At 42.9% G+C, this 23,842-nt stretch overlaps 1 protein-coding gene across 2 annotated transcripts in view; it reads right to left on the bottom strand.

The window, feature by feature from the left end:
• Positions 1-23,842, bottom strand: part of PCGF6 (polycomb group ring finger 6) — a 51,719-nt gene that overhangs the window by 26,398 nt on the left and 1,479 nt on the right. For both annotated transcript variants that reach the window (XM_033184067.1, XM_033184077.1), the window contains exons 2-8: positions 23,102-23,201; positions 22,916-23,012; positions 21,613-21,668; positions 21,456-21,515; positions 19,238-19,346; positions 9,652-9,679; positions 22-120 (exon numbers count right to left, since the gene is read on the bottom strand). In XM_033184067.1, coding sequence (XP_033039958.1) covers positions 22-120; positions 9,652-9,679; positions 19,238-19,346; positions 21,456-21,515; positions 21,613-21,668; positions 22,916-23,012; positions 23,102-23,201 — 549 coding nt within the window. The remainder of the gene's footprint in view (positions 1-21; positions 121-9,651; positions 9,680-19,237; positions 19,347-21,455; positions 21,516-21,612; positions 21,669-22,915; positions 23,013-23,101; positions 23,202-23,842) is intronic.

The raw sequence follows: 23,842 nt of genomic DNA, 5'->3' as shown, positions 1-23,842 counted from the left end.
TTTTATATATAGGTACTGTACCTGACAAGCTGGATCAAGACCCATTTTTCTTCTGAGGAATTTTTCTACATGTCCAATAGTTGCTTCTCCTGAAACTCGAACAAACTTCTTTTCCAATGGCTACAAAAATAGATAGATAAAACTATTTTTAGGTTAAATATACCTGTACATGCATGAGATGTATGTATATATATGTAATGTGTAAACATTAAAGAAAATTTTACAGGAAAGATGATTCAACAGACTCTTGAAAAAACTTACTATGAAGCAAGTTAATATACATATCAGAGAAGAAAAATGGAAATTCTGCTTAGCTTTCCCTTTCGGAAAAGTATGTCAACAATTTTTCTAAATAGGCTTGCTGGTTTATTTTAATGTTTCATTGAAAAAACAAAACTCAGAGTAAAATTTATTCATTCATTTCAAGTACTGAACTTACACCTCAAAGACACAGAGAAAACACCCAATACCAAACGTCTAAAACAACTTCGAGGCTGGGCATGGTGGCTCATGCCTGCGATCCCAGCACTTTGGGAGGCAGAGGCAGGCAGATCGTTTGAGGTTAGGAGTTCAAGACCAGCCTGGCCACCATGGTGAAATCCCATCTCTACCAAAAAAATGCAAAAAAATGCACCTGTAATCCCAGCTATTCAGGAGGCTGAGGCAGAAAAATCACTTGAACCTGGGAGGTGGAGGTTGCAGTGAGCCGAAATCACACCACTGCACTCCAGCCTGGGCGACAGAGCGAGACTCCATTTCAAAATAAATATATAATTAAATAAATAAAACAACTTTGTTTCTTCAACATAAAAACCGCAAGGGGCCGGGTGTGGTGGCTCATGCCTGTAATCCCAGCACTTTGGGAGACCGAGGCAGGAGGATCACCTGAGGTCAGGAGTTCCAGACCAGCCTGACCAACATGGAGAAACCTTGTCTCTACTAAAAATACAAAATTAGCCAGGCATGGTGGTGCATGCCTATAATCCCAGCTACTGGGGAGGCTGAGGCAGGAGAATCACTTGAACCTGGGAGGCAGAGGTTGTGGTGAGCCAAGATCGTGCCATTGTACTTCAGTCTAGGCAACAAGAGCAAAACTCCGTCGCAAAAAAAAAAACAAAAAACAAAAAACAAAAACAAACAAAAACAAAAAAACCCAAAAAACTGCGAGGAAGAAAAAACAAGACGGAGGAGGAATGGCGAGACTAAAAAACATTAAGGGGTGTAAATGACAAACACATTAACCAATACAATATATGGACCTTACTGAATCCTGATTGAAAAACTATCAAACTATTTTCATGGGATAATGTAGGAAATTTAAGTAGTGCATGAATATTTGATCAAGGGATTATCATTAATTTAAAAACTGTAGTATCATTATTATGTTGCCATAAACAGATACTTAACATGAATTTATAATTATTGCAGTAGTGTGTACATGGGAGTTCATTATACTATTCTGCCTACTTTTGTGTAAGTTTAAAAAGTTTCATAATAGGCCGGGCGCGGTGGCTCAAGCCTGTAATCCCAGCACTTTGGGAGGCCGAGACGGGCGGATCACGAGGTCAGGAGATCAAGACCATCCTGGCTAACACAGTGAAACCCCGTCTCTACTAAAAATACAAAAACTAGCCGGGCGAGGTGGCGGGCGCCTGTAGTCCCAGCTACTCGGAGGCTGAGGCAGGAGAATGGTGTAAACCGGGAGGCAGAGCTTGCAGTGAGCTGAGATCCGCCACTGCACTCCAGTCTGGGCGACAGAGTGAGACTCCGCCTCAAAAAAAAAAAAAAAAAAAAAAAAAAAGTTTCATAATAAAGGGATTTCTTTTTCCTTTTTTTTTTTCTTTTTAGACGGAGTCTCGCTATGTCACCCAGGCTGGAGTGCAGTGGCGAAATCTCAGCTCACTGCTAGCTCCGCCTCCCAGGTTCACACCATTCTCCTGTCTCAGTCTCACGAGTAGCTGGGACTACAAGCATGCGCCACCACACCTAGCTAATTTTTTTTTTTTTTTTTTTTGAGACGGAGTTTCGCTCTGTCGCCCAGGCTGGAGTGCAGTGGCCGGATCTCAGCTCACTGCAAGCTCCACCTCCCGGGTTTACGCCATTCTTCTGCCTCAGCCTCCCGAGTAGCTGGGACTACAGGCGCCCGCCACCTCGCCCGGCTAGTTTTTTGTATTTTTTAGTAGAGACGGGGTTTCACCGTGTTAGCCAGGATGGACTCGATCTCCTGACCTCGTGATCCGCCCGTCTCGGCCTCCCAAAGTGCTGGGGTTACAGGCTTGAGCCACCGCGCCCGGCCTTTTCTTTGTATTTTTAAAAGAGATGGAGTTTCACTGTTAGCCAGGATGGTCTCAATCTCCTGACCTCGTGATTCGCCCGCCTTGGCCTCTCAAAGTGCTGGGATTACAGGTGTGAGCCACTGGGCCCGGCCAGGGATTTCTTTTTTGAGTGAAAAATAAAAAGATCACTATCTAGACATATGTGGCTGGAATGTGGGATGCAACAGTTTGAGGTGTAGGAGGTGATAAGTAGATGACAGAGTTTGTTTTTTGTTTTTTGTTTTTTTTTTGAGACGGAGTCTCGCTCTGTCGCCCGGGCTGGAGTGCAGTGGCCGGATCTCAGCTCACTGCAAGCTCCGCCTCCCGAGTTTACGCCATTCTCCTGCCTCAGCCTCCCGAGTAGCTGGGACTACAGGCGCCCGCCACCTCGCCCGGCTAGTTTTTTGTATTTTTTAGTGGAGACGGGGTTTCACCATGTTAGCCAGGATGGTCTCGATCTCCTGACCTCGTGATCCGCCTGTCTCGGCCTCCCAAAGTGCTGGGATTACAGGCTTGAGCCACCGCGCCCGGCCGACAGAGTTTGAAAGTAAAAATTAATGCTTACCTAGCTCCCACCTCTCTGAGACAACTAAGGATGCTACGACCTCATGCAAATGAAAAGCTGAAGTAATCAGAACTAAACAGAGTCCCTTTTAGGAAAAGTACAAAGTATTTTTCTAGGACTTACAGACTGGGAGCCTAGAATGGCTACCCAGGGAACCGAAGCACACATTTGTTCCAAGTTACAGCACTCAGCTTTCCTATCTGTACAGTAGTTTGTTCTTAAGAACTTTCCCGACTAAAACTCATAGAGTATATATTAGATAGGTATTTTATTTTTCTAGGTGTCTTGGGCTTGCTTGTTATACTTGAGCAACTGATAAATGGTCTGCCCATTATTACCACAGTACAGCATATAGAATAGTGTTGAGCGTAGGCACTCCAGGCACAGACTACCTGGGCTCAAACTTCCTGGTTCTGCCATTTTCTAATAGTGAATCTTTGGGCAAGTTCCTGAACTTGTCTGTGTCTCTATTTGTAAAACAGATAAAAATAGCACCTGCTTCATACATTATGAAAATAAGTTAATGTATGTAAATAACTAGTAAAAATACCTGTCACATAGTAAGCACTGAAGAATTGTAAGTGTTGTGAGCCATTTGTCTCTAAGATTATTTGTATCATTTTGCTCTTTATGTAAAGGAATTTAACTTTGTTTTCTGTTTTTGAGATGGAGTCTTGCTCTGTTACCCAGGCTGGAGTGCAGTGGCGCGATCGTGGCTCACTGCAACCTCTGCCTTCCAGGTTCAAGCGATTCTCCTGCCTCAGCCCCCCAAGTGGCTGGGACGACAGATGTGTGTCACCACACTAATTTTGTATTTTTAGAAACGGGGTTTCACTATGTTAGCCAGGCTGGTCTCGATCTCCTGACCTCGTGATCCGCCCACCTCGGCCTCCCAAAGTGCTGGGAATACAGGCATGAGCCACTGTGCCCGACAGATTTTAGCTCTTTTTTTTTTTTTTTTTTGAGACGGAGTCTCGCTCTGCCGCCCAGGCTGGAGTGCAGTAGCCGGGTCTCAGCTCACTGCAAGCTCCGCCTCCTGGGTTTACGCCATTCTCCTGCCTCAGCCTCCCAAGCAGCTGGGACTACAGGCGCCCGCCATGTCGCCCGGCTAGTTTTTTGTATTTTTTAGTAGAGACGGGGTTTCACCATGTTAGCCAGGATGGTCTCGATCTCCTGACCTCGTGATCCGCCCGTCTCGGCCTCCCAAAGTGCTGGGATTACAGGCTTGAGCCACCGTGCCCGGCCGGCTAGATTTTAGCTCTTGAGACGGAGTCTCACTCTGTCACCCAGGCTGGAGTGCAGTGGTGCGATCTTGGCTCACTGCAACCTCTGCCTCTTGGGTTCAAGTGATTCTCCTATCTCAGCCTCCCAACTAGCTGGGACTACAGGCACCTGCCACCACGTCTGGCTAATTTTATATTTTTAGTAGAGATGGGGTTTCATCATATTGGTCAGGCTGGTCTCGAACTCCTGACCTCAGGTGATCCACCTGCCTTGGCCTCCCAAAGTGCTGAGATTACAGGCGTGAGCCACCACACCTGGCCCCAATTTCTTAAACCCAGTAGAAAATGATTTTATTGTCTTATAGGGCTGTTATTACTAAAAGAGAAAACTAATTTTCATGAAAAAAATATAACCAGTGATGGGCTCAAACAAAAATTCTAACATAAGCATATACATATATATGTTTTTGAGATGGAGTTTCCCTCTTGTTGCCCAGGCTGGAGTGGAATCATGGGGTCTTGGCTCACTGCTACCTCTGCCTCCCGGGTTCAAGAAATTCTCCTGCCACAGCCTCCCAAGTGGCTGGGATTATAGGCACAAGCCACCACACTAATTTTTGTATTTTCAGTAGAGACAGGGTTTCACCATGTTGGGCAGGCTGGTTTCAAACTCCTGACCTCAGGTGATCCGCCCACCTCAGCCTCCCAAAGTGCTGGGATTACAGGCGTAAGCCACCGTGCCCAGTCAGTTTTTTTGTTGTTTGTTGAGACAGAGTCTCGCTCTCTCGCCCGGGCTGGAGTGCAGTGGCGCGATCTTGGCTCACTGCAAACTGCCTCCTGAGTTCACACCATTCTCCTGCCTCAGCCTCCCGAGTAGCTGGGACTACAGGCGCCTGCCACCATGCCCGGCTAATATAGTAGAGACGGGGTTTCATCGTGTTAGCCAGGATGGTCTCTATCTCCTGGCCTCGTGATCCGCCTGCCTCAGCCTCCCAAAGTGCTGGGATTACAGGTGTGAGCCACCATGCCCGGCCTGTTTTTTTGTTTGTTTATTTTGAGATGAAGTTTTGCTCTATTGCCCAGGCTGGAGTGCAGTGGTGCAATCTCGGCTCACTGCAGCCTCTCCCTCCAGGATTCAAGCAATTCTCCTGCCACAGCCTCCTGAGTACCTTGGATTACAGGCATGCATCACTATACCAGGCTAATTTTTGTATTTTCAGTGGAGACAGGGTTTCCCCATGTTGCCCAGGCTGGTCTCAACTCCTAACTTCAAGTGATTCTCCCGTCGTGGTCTCCTAAAGTGCTGGGATTACAGGTGTTAGCCACCACACCTGGCCAAGCATATATTGTTTCAACCAGATACATTTTTATATCCCCAAAATGTTTACACCAAGCAAATTACAAACAATGCTTCTATTCAAAGTTTCTACTGAATCTTGGCTTACGTATTAAAAAAAAATTCAACAGCTTTATTGAGATGTAAATTCACATACCATTAAATTCACCCTTTAAAAGTGTACAATTAAACGATTTTAGTATATCTACAAAATTTTGCAACCATCACTGCTATGTAATTTCAGAATATTTTCTTTTTTTTTTTTTTTTTTTTTTTTTTTTTGAGACGGAGTCTTGCTCTGCCACCCAGCCTGGAGTGCAGTGGCCGGATCTCAGCTCACTGCAAGCTCCGCCTCCCGGGTTTATGCCATTCTCCTGCCTCAGCCTCCCGAGTAGCCCTCAGCCTCCGGAGTAGCTGGGACTACAGGCGCCCGCCTCGTCGCCCGGCTAGTTTTTTTTTGTATTTTTAAGTAGAGACGGGGTTTCACTGTGTTAGCCAGGATGGTCTCGATCTCCTGACCTCGTGATCCGCCCGTCTCGGCCTCCCAAAGTGCTGGGATTACAGGCTTGAGCCACCGCGCCCGGCCAATTTCAGAATATTTTCATTACCCTAAAGAGAAGCCTAGCTGGGCAAGGTGGCTCATGCCTGTAAATCCCAGCACTTTGGGAGACCAAGGCAGGTGGATCACCTGAGGTCAGGAGTTCGAGACCAGCCTGGCTAACGTGGTGAAACTCCGTTTCTACTAAAAATACAAAAAATTAGCTGGGTGTGGTGGGGCACACCTGTGATCTCAGCTACTTGGGAGGCTGAGGCAGGAGAATTGCTTGAACCCAGGAGGCAGAGGTGGCAGTGAGCCCAGATTGTGCCATTTCACTCCAGAGTGGTTGACAGAGCAAGACTCCATCTACAAAAAAAAAAAAAAAAAAAGAAACCTGTACCTCTTGGCAGTTACTCCCCATTGAGCCTCTTCCTCAAGTCTCTGCCAACCACTAATCTGTTTTTTGCTCCTGTGGATTTTTTTGTTCTGCACATTTCAGATAAATGAAATCATGTAATATATGGATGGCCTTTTGTGACTGGCTTCTTTTCCTTAGCAACATGTTTTCAGTTTACCCACGTCAGACCATGTATCAGCACTTCGTTCCTTTTTACTGTCAAATAATACTCTATTATATGGAAGTAGAACATTTTATTTATCCATTCATCAGCGAATAGGTTATATACGTTGTTTTCAATTTGGGGTTATTATAATGTTTTTTGAGATGGAGTTTTGCTCTTTTGCCCAGGCTGGAGTGAAGTGACATGATCTCAGCTCACTTCACCGAGTTTTCCACTCTCCCGGTTCAAGTGATTCTCTTGCCTCAGCCTCCCAAGTAGCTAGGCCTGGCTGATTTTTGTATTTTTAGTAGAGATAGGGTTGTGGCATGTTGGCCAGGCTAGTCTCGTACTCCTGACCTCAGGTAATCCACTCACCCTGGGCTCCCAAAGCACTAGGATTACAGGCATGACCCAATGTCCCCAGCCCAATTTGGGGTTATTATTTTTAAAAAGTATATTTTTCAAATCAAATCCAAATAATGTGCATACAATGTAATTAACTTATATGTCCCTTGAGTTACTTTTATCAATAGGTTTCATCTGTAGGTGTATTCTTCATCTCTTTCCTTTTTTTTTTTTTTTTTTTTTTTTTGAGACGGAGTCTCGCTCTGTCGCCCAGGCTGGAGTGCAGTGGCCGGATCTCAGCTCACTGCAAGCTCCGCCTCCGGGTTTATGCCATTCTCTCGCCTCAGCCTCCCGAGTAGCTGGGACTACAGGCGCCCGCCACATCGCCCGGCTAATTTTTTTTGTATTTTTTTAGTAGAGACGGGGTTTCACCGTGTTAGCCAGGATGGTCTCGATCTCCTGACCTTGTGATCCACCCGTCTCGGCCTCCCAAAGTGCTGGGATTACAGGCTTGAGCCACCGCGCCCGGCCTCTCTTTCCTTTTTAATTTATTTGCTGAAGAAACAGAATTGGTTGCCATGTAGTTTTCCACTATCTTGATCTGGCTTATTATATTCCTACAGTTCATTTAATACATCTCTCTTTTTTTTTTTTGAGACGGAGTCTCGCTGTGTCGCCCAGGCTGGAGTATAGTGGCACAATCTCGGCTCACTGCAAGCTCTGCCTCCCAGGTTCACACCATTCTCCTGCCTCCACCTCCGGAGTAGCTGGGACTACAGGCACCCGCCACCATGCCTGGCTAATTTGTTTTACATTTTTAGTAGAGACAGGGTTTCACTGTGTTAGCCAGGATGGTCTCGATCTCCTGACCTCATGATCCGCCCACCTTGGCCTCCCAAAGTGCTGGGATTACAGGCGTGAGGCACTGCGCTCAGCCTAATACATCTCTTTGTCCCCTGTATTTCTTATAAATTAGTAATTAAACCTAGAAGCATAATCACCTTCCAGTATGTTTTGGCAAGAACACTTCAAGGTGGTATTGCTATCATGTTTTTTCATGTGTGAGAATCACAACTATATATTCTGGGTTGCACATGTGTTTTTGAGGAAGCAGTAGACTAATATTTTATCTTTTCTTTTTTTTTAAGACAGTCTTACTCTGTCACCTAGGCTAGAGTGCAGTGACACGATCACAGCTCACTGCAGCCTCAATCTCCTAGGTTCACGTGATCCTGCCACCTTAGCTTCCCGAGTAGCTGAAACTATAGGCCCATGCCATCATGCAGAGCTAACATTTTTATTTTTTATAGACACAGGGTATTCCTATGTTGTCCAGATTGGTCTTGAACTCCTGGCTCCAAGCAATCTTCCTACATTGGCCTCCCAAAGTACTGGGATTACAGATGTGAGCCAACGAACCTGGCCTAATATTTCAATTCATTCTCTAGTTCTTTCTTTATGAGGTTTTAAAACTCTGTTGGACTGACTACTGCAGGTTATTAGACAGACATCTTCAGGGAACACTGGTAGCATATATCCCTGTGCTTAAACCACACAAAAACCTATCTGCCACTATCCCACCCACCACATGGCTACGAGAAATTCCTAAAGCTAAACACCACCAGTTTGATGTTTTACAACTTAGAAGAGGTTCAACGCTATCAAAAATCACAGGGATATATGATCGGATGTAGTGGCTCACACCTGTAATCCCAGCACTTTGGGAGGCCCCGGTGGGTGGGTCACTGGAGGTCAGGAGTTTGAGAATAGCCTGGCCAACATGGTGAAACACCGTCTCTACTCAAAATACAAAATTAGCCAGGTGTGGTGGTTCATGCCTGTAATCCCAGCTACTCAGGAGGCTGAGGCTGGGTTCAAGAATCGCTTGAACCCAGAAGGCAGAAGTTGCTGTGAGCCGAGATTGTGCCACTGCACTCCAGCCTGAGCGACAGAGGAAGACTCCATATTAAAAAAAAAAAAAAAAGATGGGGACTTAAAACTGCATTCCCTCTATCACGTCAGTCTCTGAGATACATGTATAATATGCTTCATCCAGAGAACTACCTATCTATTCCTATGCTTTAATTCATGTCTCTGAGCTAGTGTGTTCATAAAACAGTACAGTATATCCAACCAGGTATAATTCACCTAACTTTCAGTACAGACTCGACAAAGTCACTGAAAATCTAAACAGATCAAAGTCACCTATTCCTTGTATATTTACCTCCCAAGTAACTATAAGGTCTGATTTACCCCTTTTTAAAAAGTTACCTTTTCCTGATGACTCACATTATAGTAGTAATACTGTATACAATGGTACCTGTGATTTTGGAATCTTTAAATCAACTCTGAACTTAAATATGTTACAAAGGAGTTCATTCTTACCTCTAAAACTTCAGTGAATAATTGAAGTAACAAGTAGGGCAAGATAACTTGAGCAAAAAATGTTACATGCAAATAAAATTTTAAGCTCACCTTTAACTCAAAATGCCAACTATGCAAAAAATACTTTGAGACATTTTTTATCACCAAATTAACATAGCATTTGGATTTAGTTTTAAAAAGTATTCACTTAATTTTCCTTAGACTACTATTCTGAATGAACAAATCCCTACTTAATAACTTTTATTCATAAATCTATAAAATATTATTAAATGTACTTCATATTTAAATAACTTCTTTATACAATCTCCATTTGGTTGCTAATGTGACTCGAATTTGTGTGCTACAGAGTCCGCTTGTGAAATGAATGAAAAAAAAGTAAAATACCTTAAAATGTCCCGTGCCTTCATTAGCACTGAAAAATGAGAGCAAAATTAATCAATATTTAATACTTTTAGCTATATGTTTAACCATAAAACAACATATATATTTGAGAATCATCAATTCATTGTAATTCTAAAACACGGTCACCTGAAGTTTTATGAAATAAACAAATGTAATTGTCATTTCTGCCACCTAGTGGTTAAGGCAAAGGCAGTTTTATGCAGTATTTTACACTACTTTCTATACTTAATTTTAGAAGTTAAAAGTATATTCTTTGTTATTTGATGGAAAATATGAGAATTTGCTTATTTCTTCCAGCTTTATTAGGGGATAATAGACAAATTAAAATTGTGTATATCTATAGGTTTTAAGATGCATATATACCATAAACTAATAAAATCAAGCAAATTAATATATTCATCAGCTCACATACTATTTTACTGTAGTGAGAACATTTAGGATCTACTCTTATCAATTTTCAAGTATATAATACATTATTAACTGTAGTCGTCATGATGTACAATAGATCTCCAGGAAAAAGTATATTCTTAAATATTAGATTCCCCCTCACCCCACATTTAGCATCCTAACATTTTACAGCTTAAAGTCTGATTTCATGTTTGTTTTTCTTTTAATCATAATTAATGTGATTTTTCTCTCTATAGTGATGTTTACAATACAAAATTTCTTACAAGAAGGCTGCTCTGCTTCCTATTGCTTTTCTTGCAGAATAATTACCTGGACATAATTTTACTGTTTCCTTTTCACCTAGAAGCCTACAGATTTCTTGGTTAAATCAATTACTTTTAAGCCATGCAGGAGACAAGGGAGATCAAACTTTTTGTTGAGAAAGTACTATGTGCCAGGCACTGAATTAGGTATTCATATATTGTGCATGTTTTTCATTTAGTTCTCACAATAGCCCTACAAATCAGGTATTAGTACCCCTTTCTACAGATGAAAAAAAATTAAGCTCACAGAGGTCATAACTTGCTTTGGGTCACACAGAGCTGGTAGGTAATAAAACTGAAATTCAAACTCAGGTGTGCCTAACATCAAAGCCAATATTCTTTCTTCCTTATGTTGTGAAGATTAGACAAGTTCACAATTGCATCATCTCCAAAGTATTCTTCTTTTTCTTTCTTTATTTTTTTAAGACATAGGATCTGCTCTATCACCCACGCAGGAGTGTAGCGGCTCACTGCAGCTTCAACCTTCTGGGCTTAAGTGAACTTCTTGCCTTAGCCTACCTGAGTAGCTGGGAGTACAGATATGTGCCACCATGCATGGCTAATTTAAAAAAAAAAAAAATTAAGAGAGAGGGTCTCACTATGTTGGCCAGGCTGGTCTCAAAACTCCTGGCCTCAAGCCATCCTCCTGCCTTAGCCTCCCCAAGTACTGGAATTACAGGTGTGAGCCACCTAGACTCCAAAGCACTCCAGCCTGGGCAATACAGCAAGACTCCATCTCCAAAAAAAAATTTTTTTAAATATATAAAAAGAAAAAAGAGAGATACAGAAATATATAATTTATATATTATAAATAAACCTATACATGATTTATTTTATATATCAATATATAAATATAAACTGTAAATCCGTAAATATACATATAAATATAAAATATACACATAAATAGAATGCTAAATTATCATATTATCTTAGAGTTATAAAATAAAACATCCCATTCATTATAAGAATTATCTCTGTAGAATACATGGTACATGGGTATCAGCTTCTGCCTGAATATCAAAAGACAGCTTAACTGACAAGTCAGCAATTTCATTTGTGGGGGACTTTGTTAGAAATTGCTTGCTTGCAGCCGGACGCAGTGGGCCATGCCTGTAATTGCAGCAATCCGGGAGGCCGAGGTAGGTGGATCACATGAGGTCAGGAGTTTGAGACCTGCCTGGCCAACATGGTAAACCTCCGTCTCCACTGAAAATACAAAAATTAGCCAGGCATGTTGGCACATGCCTACAATCCTAGCTACTCGAGGGGCTAACGCAGGAGAATCACTTGAACCTGCGAGGCGGAGGTTGCAGTGAGCTGAGGTCGTGCCACTGCACTCCAGCCTGGATGACAGAGCCAGACTCCATCTCAAAAACACACAAAAAATTACTTGCTTCCACTTAAACATGCTTCACCCAGTAACATATACCTAGTAGTCATAGTTTTGTCTTCTGATATTGTGAATCAGACCAATTTTTCTTTTATTTGGTAGCCCTTTAAAGATTTTAAACTAATTTGAGGGACTTACCATTGCTTTATTTCCAAATGAAATATTTTTGTTCTTTCTGCTACCACATAGGACGTATTTTCAAACTTTTACCATTCTGGTTATACCTGTTTACCAATCTCTCTCTTAAAATATGGTATCCAGAGCTGAACACAATACTCTTGTTGGACTAAGGCAGTATAGAGTGGCATACTACTCTCAGGTTTACTAAACACCACTGAGCTTAAAATGGCATTAAATTTTTGCTGCATCACACATCTCGTAAGACTCCATTTTCTTTCGTATGCAGGTGTATGTATTATAGCACCATGGACCACTTAACCTTTATTTTTGAATGACCTTGCATTATTTTAGTAGTCATATTGATAATTTAGACTTAAGAATATCATATGTTGATTCTTACAACAATCCTTTGAGTTGCTATTGTAATCTCCAGTTTAGAAATACAGAAACTGATGATCAGTTCAGAGAAGTTACATCCCAAGGGTTACCTACCCTGAGTTAGTCTTCAAGACCTATACTCTTTTGACATACCATGCAGTCTGTCTTGGGTTATTTCTTTTTATAATCTACTTTACATATAGAAACTATAGAACAAAAAGGATAAGAGACTATCTTAAGATCATAAAGCCAGGCACGGTGGCTCACGCCTGTAATCCCAGCACTTTGGGATGTCAAGGTGGGTGGATAACCTGAGGTCAGGAGTTTGAGACCAGCCTGACCAACAAGGAGAAACCGCATCGCTACTAAAAATACAAAATTAGCTGAGCGTGGTGGTGCATGCCTGTAATCCCAGTTACCCGGGAGGCTAAGGCAGGAGAATTGCTTGAACCCAGGAGGCAGAGGTTGCAGTGAGCCGAGATCATGCCACTGCACTCCAGCCTTGACAACAAGGGCAAAACTTTGTCTCAAAAAAAAAAAAAAAATTGGTCAGGCGCAGTGGCTCACACCAGTAATCCCAGCACTTTGGAAGGCCAAGGCAGGTGGATCATGAGGTCAGGAGATGGAGACCATCCTGACTAACATGGTGAAACCCCGTCTCTACCAAAAATACAAAAACATTAGCCGGGCATGGTGGCAGGCACCTGTAGTCCCAGCTACTCCGGAAGCTGAGGCAGAAGAATGGCATGAACCCGGGAGGCGAAGCTTGCAGTGAGCCAAGATCACGCCTCCAGCCTGGGCAAGAGAGCGAGACTCCATCTCAAAAAAGAAAAAAAAAAGACCATAAAACATGCATACCCTGTTGGGCGCAGTGGCTCACGCCTGTAATCCCAATACTTTGGGAGACTGAGGTGGGTAAATCACCTGAGGTCAGGAGTTCGAGACCAGCCTGGCCAACATGATGAAACTCCATCTCTACTAAAAATATTAAAAACTTAACCGGGCATGGTGGCATACACCTATAATCCCAGCTACTCCGGAGGCTAAGGCAGGAGAATCGCTTGAACCCCAGAGGCAGAGGTTGCAGTGAGCTGAGATCGTACCACTGCACTCCAGCCTGGGCAAAAAGAGTGAAACTCCGTCTCAAAAAAAAAAAGCATACCCAATTTAGGGGAGAAATCTAATTTCATATTCCAGTAACTGAAAAATTAGTGCAGAGGCTGAATCCACCTCAATGTTTTTCCTCCTCCAAGTCAAGCAGAGTCAAGCACTGAACCAAATTGCCTTTGTGCTTCCATCAGACTAAAACTCCCCTTCTCCTGTCATGAAAACAGTTTCCTACGGGATACTCCCAATAGCCTAACTTTTGCGGTAACATAAATGCTTTTCCACGTAATAAAAAGTTAGGGTGAGGTGCAGTGACTCATGCCTGTAATCCCATCACTTTGGGAGGCCTAGGTGGGTAGACTGCTTGAGCCAGGAGTTCAAGACCAGCTTGGGCAACATGGTAAAGTATTAGCTGGGCATGATGGTTTGTGCCTATAGTCCCAGCTGCTCAGGAAGCTGAAACGAGAGGACTGCTTGAGTCTAGGAGGCAGAGGCTGCAGCAACCCAAGATCGCGCCATTGCAATCCAGCTTGGGCAGCAGAGAAAGACCCTGTCTCAAGGAAGAAAAAAAAAAAGATAAAGGACCATATTATGAGGTACACTGAATACCCATCATAATCAACAATTTCTAAGATTCAATTTTTATTTACACAGCAGGACCTTAATATATACCTTATGAGGCTGGGTGCAGTGGCTCACGCCTGTAATCCCAGCACCTTGGGAGGCCGAGGCAGGCGGATCACGAGGTCAGGAGTTCGAGACCAGCCTGGCCAACATGGTGAAACGCCATCTCTACTAAAAATTCAAAAATAAGCTGGGCGTGGAGGAGGGCACCTGTAATCCCAGCTACTTGGGAGGCTGAGGCGGCAGAATTGCTTGAAACCGGAAGGCGGAGGTTGCAGTGAGCTGAGATCGCGCCACTGCCCTCCAGTCTGGGCAACAAGAGCAAAATTCTGTCTGTCTCAAAACACACACACACACACACACACACACACACACCCCTTATGAGGCCGGGTGCAGTGGCTCACGCCTGTAACCCGAGCACTTTGGGAGGCTGAGGCAGGCAGATCATGAGGTCAAGAGTTCCAGACCAGTTCAAGACCAGCCTGGCTAACAGGGTGAAACCCTGCCTCTACTAAAAATACAAAAAAAAAAAAAAAAATGGTGGTGTGCGCCTGTAATCCCAGCTACTTGGGAGGCTGAGGCAGGAGAACTGCTTGAACCCAGGAGGCAGAGGTTGCAGTGAGCCGAGATTGTGCTGCTACATTCCAGCCTGGGTGACAAAGCAAGACTCTGTCTTGGGAGAAAAAAAAAAAGGAAAAAAATATATACTTTACATAATATACCTTATGAATAAACAAAAGGAATTTATTCAAGGTTATAAAGCTAGAAAACAGCAGAGCTAAGACTTAAATCCAGATCTCCAGATCTCCTATTCCAAGGTAGTGCTTTTTCCTCTACGGCAGGGAATGTGTTAATAATGGAACAACTTTGGTAATGGTAATGACTGCCTTGAGCATTGTGGTCAAGTCTCACTCAGGAAAGCCTGCTATGATTAATTATTGATTTCTACTACAAGTAAAGAAAGAAGAAACGGTGGCACACCCATCACATGTTTACCATCGTTGTATTACAACATCTGACTTTTCAAAAAAGGTATAAAAAGTGGATCCAAGTTCTTGCTGTGGATTAGTGGAAAATGTTACATTTCTCCAAAATAATTTTTTTTGAGACAGGGTCTTGCTCTTGTCACTCAGCCTGGAATGCAGTGGTGCAATCAAGGCTCACTGTAGCCTCAAACTCCCAGGCTCAGTCGATCCTCCCCATCAGCCTCCCTAGTAGATGGACTACAGGTGCACGTCACCATGGCCAGTTAATTTTCTTTTTGTAGAGACAGGGTTTTACCATGTTGCCCAGGTTGGCGTCCAGCTCCTGGACTCAAGCGGTCCTCCTACCTCTGCTTCCCAAAGTGCTAGTATTACAGACATGAGCCATCATGCCTGGCTCTCAAAATAATTTTTAAAAAATATAATTCCTTAAGTTGGGTGCGGTGGCTCACACCTGTAATCTCAGCACTTTGGGAGGCCAAGGTGGGCAGATCACCTGAGGTCAGGAGTTCAAGACCAGCCTGACTGACAATGGCAAAACCCTGTCTCTACTAAAAATAGAAAATTAGCCGGGCATGGTGGCAGTCACCTGTAACCCCAGCTATTTGGGAAGCCAAGGCAGGAGAATCACTTGAACCTGGAAGGTGGAGGTTGCTGTGAGCCAAGACTGCGCCATTGCACTCCAGCAAGGGCAACAAGAGTGAAACTCCGTCTCAAAAAAAAAAATTCTTTTAATTTTCTTTTTTCTTTTCTTTGAGATGGAGTTTCGCTCCTGTCGCCCCCAGGCTGGAGTGCAATGGCGCTATCTGGGCTCACCACAACCTCTGCCTCCCGAGTTTAAGTGATTCTCCTGCCTTGGCCTCCCAAATAGCTGGGACTAAAGGTGCGCACCACTATGCCTGGCTAATTTTTGTATCTTTTGTTTGTTTGTTTTTGTTTTTTCAAGACGGAGTTTGGCCCTTGTTGCCCAGACTAGAGTGCAGTGGCATGATCTTGGCTCACTGCAACCTCTGCCTCTTGGGTTCAAGTGATTCTCTTCCCTCAGCCTCCTGAATAGCTGGGATTACAGGTGCACGCCACTACATCCAGCTAATTTTTTTTTTTTTTGTATTTTTAGTAAAGACAGGTTTCACCATGTTGGCCAGGCTGGTCACCAACTCTTGACATCAAGTAATCTATCCACCTCAGCCTCCCAGAGTGCTGGGATTACAGGCAAGAGCCACTGCATCCGGCCAATTCTTTCTAATTTTCAAATTTTAATTAGCTAGTCATTAAAAGATACTACTCCAGCCTTCTTCTGATTAGTATGAAAACAAAACAAAAGTCACACTGTCACATGTGTAAAAATTCAAGCACAATGGCAAGTAAGACTTTTTCCCATCCTAGAGTCATAGATTCCAGTGCTGCCTCCTAGGGACATTGCCATTAATATGTTCTATTTTTTTTTTTTTTTTTTGTTCCAGCAGAGTCTTTCTCTGTCTCCCACACTGGAGTGCAGTGGCACAATCTCAGCTCACTGCAACCTCTGCCTCCCAATTCAAGCAATTCTCCTGCCTCAGCCTCCCAAGTAGCTGGAATCACAGGCGTGTGCCACCACACCTAGATAATTTTTTACGTTTTTGGTAGAAACAGTGTTTCACCATGTTGGCCAGGCTGGTCTCAAACTCCTAATCTCAAGTGATCCACCCACCTCGGCCTCCCGAAGTGCTGGGATTAAAAGAGTGAGCCACTGCACTCGGACTTTTTTTTTTTTTTTTTTTCCAGACAGAGTTTCACTCTCATTGTCCAGGCTGGAGTGCAATGACATCTTGGGTTACTGCAACCTCTGCCTCCCAGGTTCAAGTGATTCTCCCACCTCAACCTCCCAAGTAGCTGGGACTACAGGCGCCCGCCACAACACCTGGCTCATTTTTGTATTTTTAGTAGAGACAGGGTTTCATCATGTTGGTCAGGGTGATCTTGAACTCCTGACCTTAGGTAATCTGCCCGCCTTGGCCTCCCAAAGTGCTGGGATTACAGGCATAAGCCACCATGCCCGGCCGATATGTTCTTATATGGCCTTTCAGGAATGGTCTGTGCACATAAAAAGTATATGTGTACGTGCATATTTTCCACCATCCTCTTTTTAGAAAACTTAAGTAAGCACATGGTACGTGTGGTTGCCTTTCTGCACCTTGCTTTTCCCACTTAATACATCTTGGAGATTATTCCACATCGTCACGCACATATAATAATATTAGCGCATATTCATGTATGGGCATACCATTATTTAACCTACTCCCTTATAGAGACATAAATTGTAACACTCTTTAATAATAGAAATTGCTGGATTAAAATTTGGAATTACATGATTTCTTCTAATTTTTCCAAAAGGATCTTTATGTCATTATCATCAACTACTACTATGGGCTTCTTGGGGACATAAGAAATGTCTCTTGCCTTTTAGGGGTTCTTAATATCAGTTGAGAGCACGAAGTGAATATACAAGGAGATAAAATACAACAAAGCACACGCTAGATAATAAATGATACAAGCAGCCCAGAGTTATAAAGAGATGACTGAGAAGTAAAATAGTCAACAGTGATACAACATGAGAAATCTAGATTTTTCCAAGAAAGGCATTTTAGTTTACTGTGCCAGCCAGTTATGCGTTTGAAAACTACAGTTTGATACATGCCAACTTTGGGACCATGACAGTCTGTTTAACATTGCTGCACTAAAATGGAGTACACCATATGCTACAGTGTATGAAAGAAGCCATTTATTCTAATTAGAAAAGTATCTAGCTGGGCACAATGGCTCACTTCTGTAATCCAAACACTTTGGGAGGCTGAGGTGGGTGGATCACCTGAGGTCAGGAGACCAGCTTGGCCAACATGGCAAAACCCTGTCTCTACTAAAACTACAAAAATTAGCCAGGCGTGGTGGTATGTGCCTGCAGTCCCAGCTACTCGGGAGGCTGAGGCAGGAGAATCCCTTGAACCTGGGAGGCAGCGGTTGCAATGAGCTGAGATTGCGCCACTGCACTCCAGCCTAGGCAACAGAGTAAAACTCTGTCTCCAAAAAAAAAAAAAAAAGAAAGAAAGGTATCTAACTAATTTGGCAAAATCAAGTAAAGTTGAAGAGGAATACATACCCTAAGACTGAGTAAAACTACACTCGTGGAGAACTATCTATCTCATATATACACAGGAAATACATATGAATATGTTTACAGCAATATTGGTTATAATAGCAACAAGTAAATAAACCCACAAACCTGGAAACAACCTAAATATTCAACAGAACAGGAAAAGATAAGAAATAATATATTCATTTTAATGGAATGCCAGATAATGGTAAAAATGAATGAACTAGAGCTATATATTTCAATAGGGATGAATCACACAATACTGAGTGAAAAGTATACCATTTCAAGTTTGGCAAAAACAATGCTACATACTGCTCAGGGATAGATATACAAGTGGCAACCACATGAAAAAAAAAGGCATGGGAATGACAAACACTTTTTTTTGTTTTTGAGACAGAGTCTCACTCTGTCACCCAGACTGGAGTGCAGTGGCACGATCTTGAGTCACTTCAACCTCCGCTGCCTGGTTTCAAATGATTGTCCTGCCTCAGCCTCCTGAGTAGCTGGGATTATAGGCACCTGCCACCATGCCTGGCTAATTTTTGTATTTTTAGGAGAGACAGGGTTTCACCATGTTGATCAGGCTGGTCTTGAACTCCTGAACTCGTGATTCGTCCGCCTCAGCCTCCCAAAGTGCTGGGATTACAGGCATAACCAACAATGCCCAGTCTTTTTTTTTTTTTTTTAGACGGGGGTTTTGCTCTTGTCGCCTGGGCTGGAGTGCAATGGCATCATCTTGGTTCACTGCAACCTCTGCCTCCCAGGTTCAAGCTATTCTCCTGCCTCAGCCTCCTGAGTAGCTGGGATTACAGATGCCCGCCACCATGCCCAGCTAATTTTTTTGTATTTTTAGTAGAGACGGGGTTTCGCCGTGTTAGTCAGGCTGGTCTCGAACTCCTGACCTCAGGTGATCCACTCACCTCAGCCTCCCAAAGTGCTGGGATTACAGGCGTGAGCCATCGCACCCGACCCTTTATACCTTTTTCTAATTATTTCTAATATTCAATTATTTCATAATTCTCAAAGGGGATGTCAGAAAAACTTGATTTTACCTGAGTTCAGAACGATTTCCTGTTAGGACTTTTAACATTCTTTAAGTTAAAAGGCAGATTTTTAGGGTACTCACCCAATGAACTCCAGTAATAAAGACATATCAAGTTCTGGTGGAATACGAAACACTGATTCTAGGGCTTTTTTAGATCTTCCTTTGCTTGAAGGGACTGGTTGTGGAACAGCTATTTAATAGTTAAACAAAAATGTTAATTAAGAATAAAAATGTCATAAATTGAGATCTTTGGAAAAATAACTACACAAGTATTGTAACTATGTTGAGTATTTAAAAGATCATAAAGCACTCAATCTCCCTGTCTTTAATGACATCAGCTAATCTGTCAAAGCCAGTGCAATGAGAGGGAAGCCTGGGACCACTCCACAATGGAAGGTAAACATGTTGCGGGCATATTAGGGCCGCAGAGAGAGCTCATCAGAACAGCAACATGTGTAGACAACCCTGCATAAGCACTACCATGTGCCAGGGCTCATACTTAGCACTTCACATGCATCATCTGATTCATCCTTACTATAGTCCCATGATATAGGTACCAGTGCTACTCTTTTTATTTCCCTTAACTAATAAAGAAACTGAGATGGCCAGTCACCATGGCTCATGCCTATAATCCCAACCCTTTGGGAGGCTGAGGTGGGTGGATCACCTGAGGTCAGGAGTTCGGATCAGCCTGGCCAACATCGCAAAACCCCATCCCTACTAAAAATACAAAAATCAGCCAGGCATGGTGGCGTGTGCCTATAATTCCAGCTATTTGGGAGGCTGAGACAGGAGGATCGCTTGAGACTGGAAGGTGGAGGTTGCAGTGAGCCAAGATCATGCTATTGCACTCCAGCTTAGGCGACAAGAGCAAAACTCTGTCTCAAAAAAAAAAAAAAGAAACTGAGGCTTAGAGAGAATAAGCAATATGTATAAGGTCACCCAAGTAACTAAGTCAAAGAACCAGGATTTAGGCTAACCAAGGTGGTTTACCCCTATAATCCCAGCACTTTGGGAGGCCGACGTGGGTGGATCACTTGAAGTCAGGAGTTCGGAACCAGCCTGGTCAACATGGTGAAACCCCATCTCTACTAAAAATACAAAAAAAATTAGCCAGGTGTGGTGGCACATGCCTGTAATCCCAGCTACTAGGGAGGCTGAGGCAGATGAATTGCTTGAACCTGGGAGGTGGAGGTTGCAGTAAGCCAAGATCACGCCACTGCACTCCAGCCTGTGCGGCAGAGCGAGATTCCATCTCATCAAAAAAAAAAAAAAAAGCCAGGCACGGGGGCTCACGCCTGTAATCCCAGCACTTCGGGAGGCCAAGGTGGGCAGATCACCTGAGGTCAGGAGTTCAAGACCAGCCTGACCAACATAGAGAAACCCCGTCTCTATTAAAAATACAAAATTGGCCAGGCACAGTGGCTCAAGCCTGTAATCCCAGCACTTGGGGAGACTGAGGCGGGCAGATCACGAGGCCAAGAGATTGAGACCATCCTGGCCAACATGGTGAAACCCCGTCTCTACTAAAAATACAAAAATTAGCTGGGCGTGGCGGCAGGTGCCTGTAGTCCCAGCTACTCAGGAGGCTGAGACAGGAGAATCGCTTAAGCCCAGAAGGCAGAGGTTGCAGTGAGCCAAGATCATGCCACTGCACTCCAGCCTGGTGACATCTCAAAAAATAATAATAATAAATAAAAATACAAAATTAGCCAGGTGTGGTGGCGCATGCCTGTAATCCCAGCTACTTGGGAGGCTGAGGCAGGAGAATTGCTTGAACCCGGAAGGTGGAGGTTGCGGTAAGCTGAGATCACAGCATTGTACTCCAGTCTGGTAACAAGAGCAAAACTCCATCTCAAAATAAAAAGAACCAGGATTTAAATCCAAATCTATTTGACATCCATTCCATGACATTATATCATCATAAAAACTAACACTGGTACAGTTACTGTGTGCCAGGCACTGTTTTAAGTGCTTATATTACTCAATTTTTTTTTTTAATGAAGTGGTATGATTATCACCATTTTGTAGATGAAGAAACAGATATTTAAGTATGTAACTGGCTTGGCTTAAGTTATACACCTCACAAAATGGCAGGGCTAGGAACAAACTCAGAGAATCTAGCTCCACAGTCTGCAATCTCTAATTTTTATAAATAAATTGGATTACATACAGCATTACCTTCAAAATCTCTCTGATCATATAACAAGCTAACCCCAAAAGGAACTTCAAAGGGCACATATTGTATTGTTAGTATTCTTTAATCTATAAGTACATTATAGTATACACCCAAACTTACCAGGTTTAGGTACTTCTAGACCTCTTTCTTTATAGAAATCATGCATTTGCTTTTTTTCTCCTAAAAAATGATAAAACACAGACTAAATTACACTTAAAATGTAACTAGTAGAGTCAGAGATTCTGGGATTCACAACCATGTAATAAAAGAAACTTACTTTCCTCTAGATTGATCACTAATTTGTACACTATGTCTTGTAACTGTCGGTCCAACCTAATAAAAGGAAAGGATGGAGAATACCTCAGAATTCAGAAAAATGCATTTTGGTACAGAGTGAGTTAATTGTGTTTTCTCTTGAAAGCAGGTATCTTCTTTTTCAGAGGTGAGTTACTTTTAAGTAGAATTTACAGTTCCTAAAATATAACTCACTCAAGAAAACCTTAAGTAAATATATGCAATCATAAGTATTCACAGATTCTTGAATGGGTAACTAGTTTCATGTGCATTGATTTCTGGGTGTGTGTGACAAGGTCTCACTTTTGTCAACCAGGCTGGAGTGTAGTGGCTCAGTCGTAGCTCACTACAGCCTCTACTTCCTAGGCTTAAATGGATTTTCCCACCTTAGCCTTCCAAATAGCTGGGACTAAAGGCGTGTGACACCACGCCTTGCTAATTTGATTTTATTCCCTTCATAAGAATACGAGTTGAGGGCAGAGACTGTATTTTGAACTTCTATCATCTGCAAAGCACTCCTGTGTGAAGGTAGTAAAAAATCAGTAGTATATGTTGAATAAATACCAGTAATCTACTGTTAGTACTTTTCCTCTCTTAAGAAACTGAGTATGAACTGGAAATTTGATTAATAAGCCACAATGAGCTATGACAAATGGGCTTTACTAAAGAGGCCAGTTGTTTCAGGTATTACTTCTAAAAAAACAGAATTTGGAATACCTATATACTGGAAATGAAAAGCCTAAACTAGCCTCATTAACCTGAATGGGTGATGATGGGATTAAAATTCTCAGGAAAGAGGCCTGTGCCTCTTTTAAGTCCTCAGCAGATATTACAGTGCCTGGTACATAGTAAGTGCTCTATACATATTTCTTAAAAGAATATGTAGTTCCCTTTTAATGTTTAGAGAGGTCAAGAATTTTTTTTTTTTTTGAGACATTCTCCCCACTCTGTTGCCCAGGCTGGAGTACAGTGGCACGATCTTGGCTCCTGCAACCTCTGTCTCCCAGGTTCAAGTGATTCTCCTGCCTCAAGCTCCCAAGTAGCTGGGATTACAGGCATGTGCCGCCACTCCTGGCTAATAGTGGAGATGGGGTTTCACCATGTTGGCCAGGTTGGTCTTCAACTCCTGACCTCAAGTGATCCACCCATCTCAGCCTCCCAAAGTGCTGGGATTATGGCGTTAGTCGCTGAGCCCATCCTGAGAGGTCAAGAATTTATTCCAACTATATAACTTCAAGCTTTCAGAAAAAGTATATTTAAAAAATAATTGTAACATATATTCTTACCTTATGTTATAAAGAGGTTGTGTCTGATGTACTACTATATTGCATTTTGGACATCTGTTGCTGTAGTAAAAATGTCTTACAATGCAGCTTTTACAAACTGTTGAAAAAGAAAATGTTGAAGTCAGAATGCTTTGAAGACATTTCAAAAACTGAAAAATTATTCAGAAATGTGACCAGTATGCTTACAGGTATGAAGACATTCTGTAATGGTAGTTGCATCTATTAAGTAACCTTTGCAAATGGAACACAAGATGTATGGGGTCAGCTCAGAGAGATTAATCAGGCGCTGCAAATACAATGGAAACAGTTTTAAAATACAAGTCCTTGCCTTTTTCATTTTTTTTTTCTGAGACAGAGTCTCACTCTAGCCCAAGCTCATTGCAACCTCCGCCTACTGGGTTAAAGCGATTCTCCTGCCTCAGCCTCCCGATTAGAGGCGCGCACAACCACGTCTGGCTAATTTTTGTATTTTTAGTAGAGATGGGGTTTCACAATGGTGGCCAGGCTGGTCTCCAACCCCTGACCTCAGGTGATCCACCGGCCACAGCCTCCCAAAGTGCTAGGATTACAAGCGTGCGCCACCGCGCTCAGTCCACCTTCCGCAAAACCTTAAACCATTATCTCAAATGTCACTGCAACATGGAAACATTTACCTCCAAACCATTAAATACCGCTGAAAGTTACAATAATAACACAATATAAATTATTGTTTCTTTCCTTTTTTTTTTTTTTTGAGAGATAGTCTGGCTCTGTCGCCCAGGCTGGAGTGCAGCGGCAGGATCTCGGCTCACTGCAACCTCCGCCTCCCGGATTCAAGTGATTCTCCTACCTCAGCCTCCTGAGTAGCTGGGATTACAGGCGCGTGCCACCACGCCTGGCTACTTTTCGTCATTTTTAGTAGAGACGGCGTTTCACCGTTGGAGTCAG

Source organism: Trachypithecus francoisi, unplaced genomic scaffold, assembly GCF_009764315.1.
Source record: "Trachypithecus francoisi isolate TF-2019V2 unplaced genomic scaffold, Tfra_2.0 Contig01579, whole genome shotgun sequence".
Taxonomy (NCBI): Eukaryota; Metazoa; Chordata; class Mammalia; order Primates; family Cercopithecidae; genus Trachypithecus; species Trachypithecus francoisi.
The sequence above is the reverse complement of the archived record's forward strand: the minus strand, read 5'-3'. Positions and strand labels throughout refer to the sequence as shown.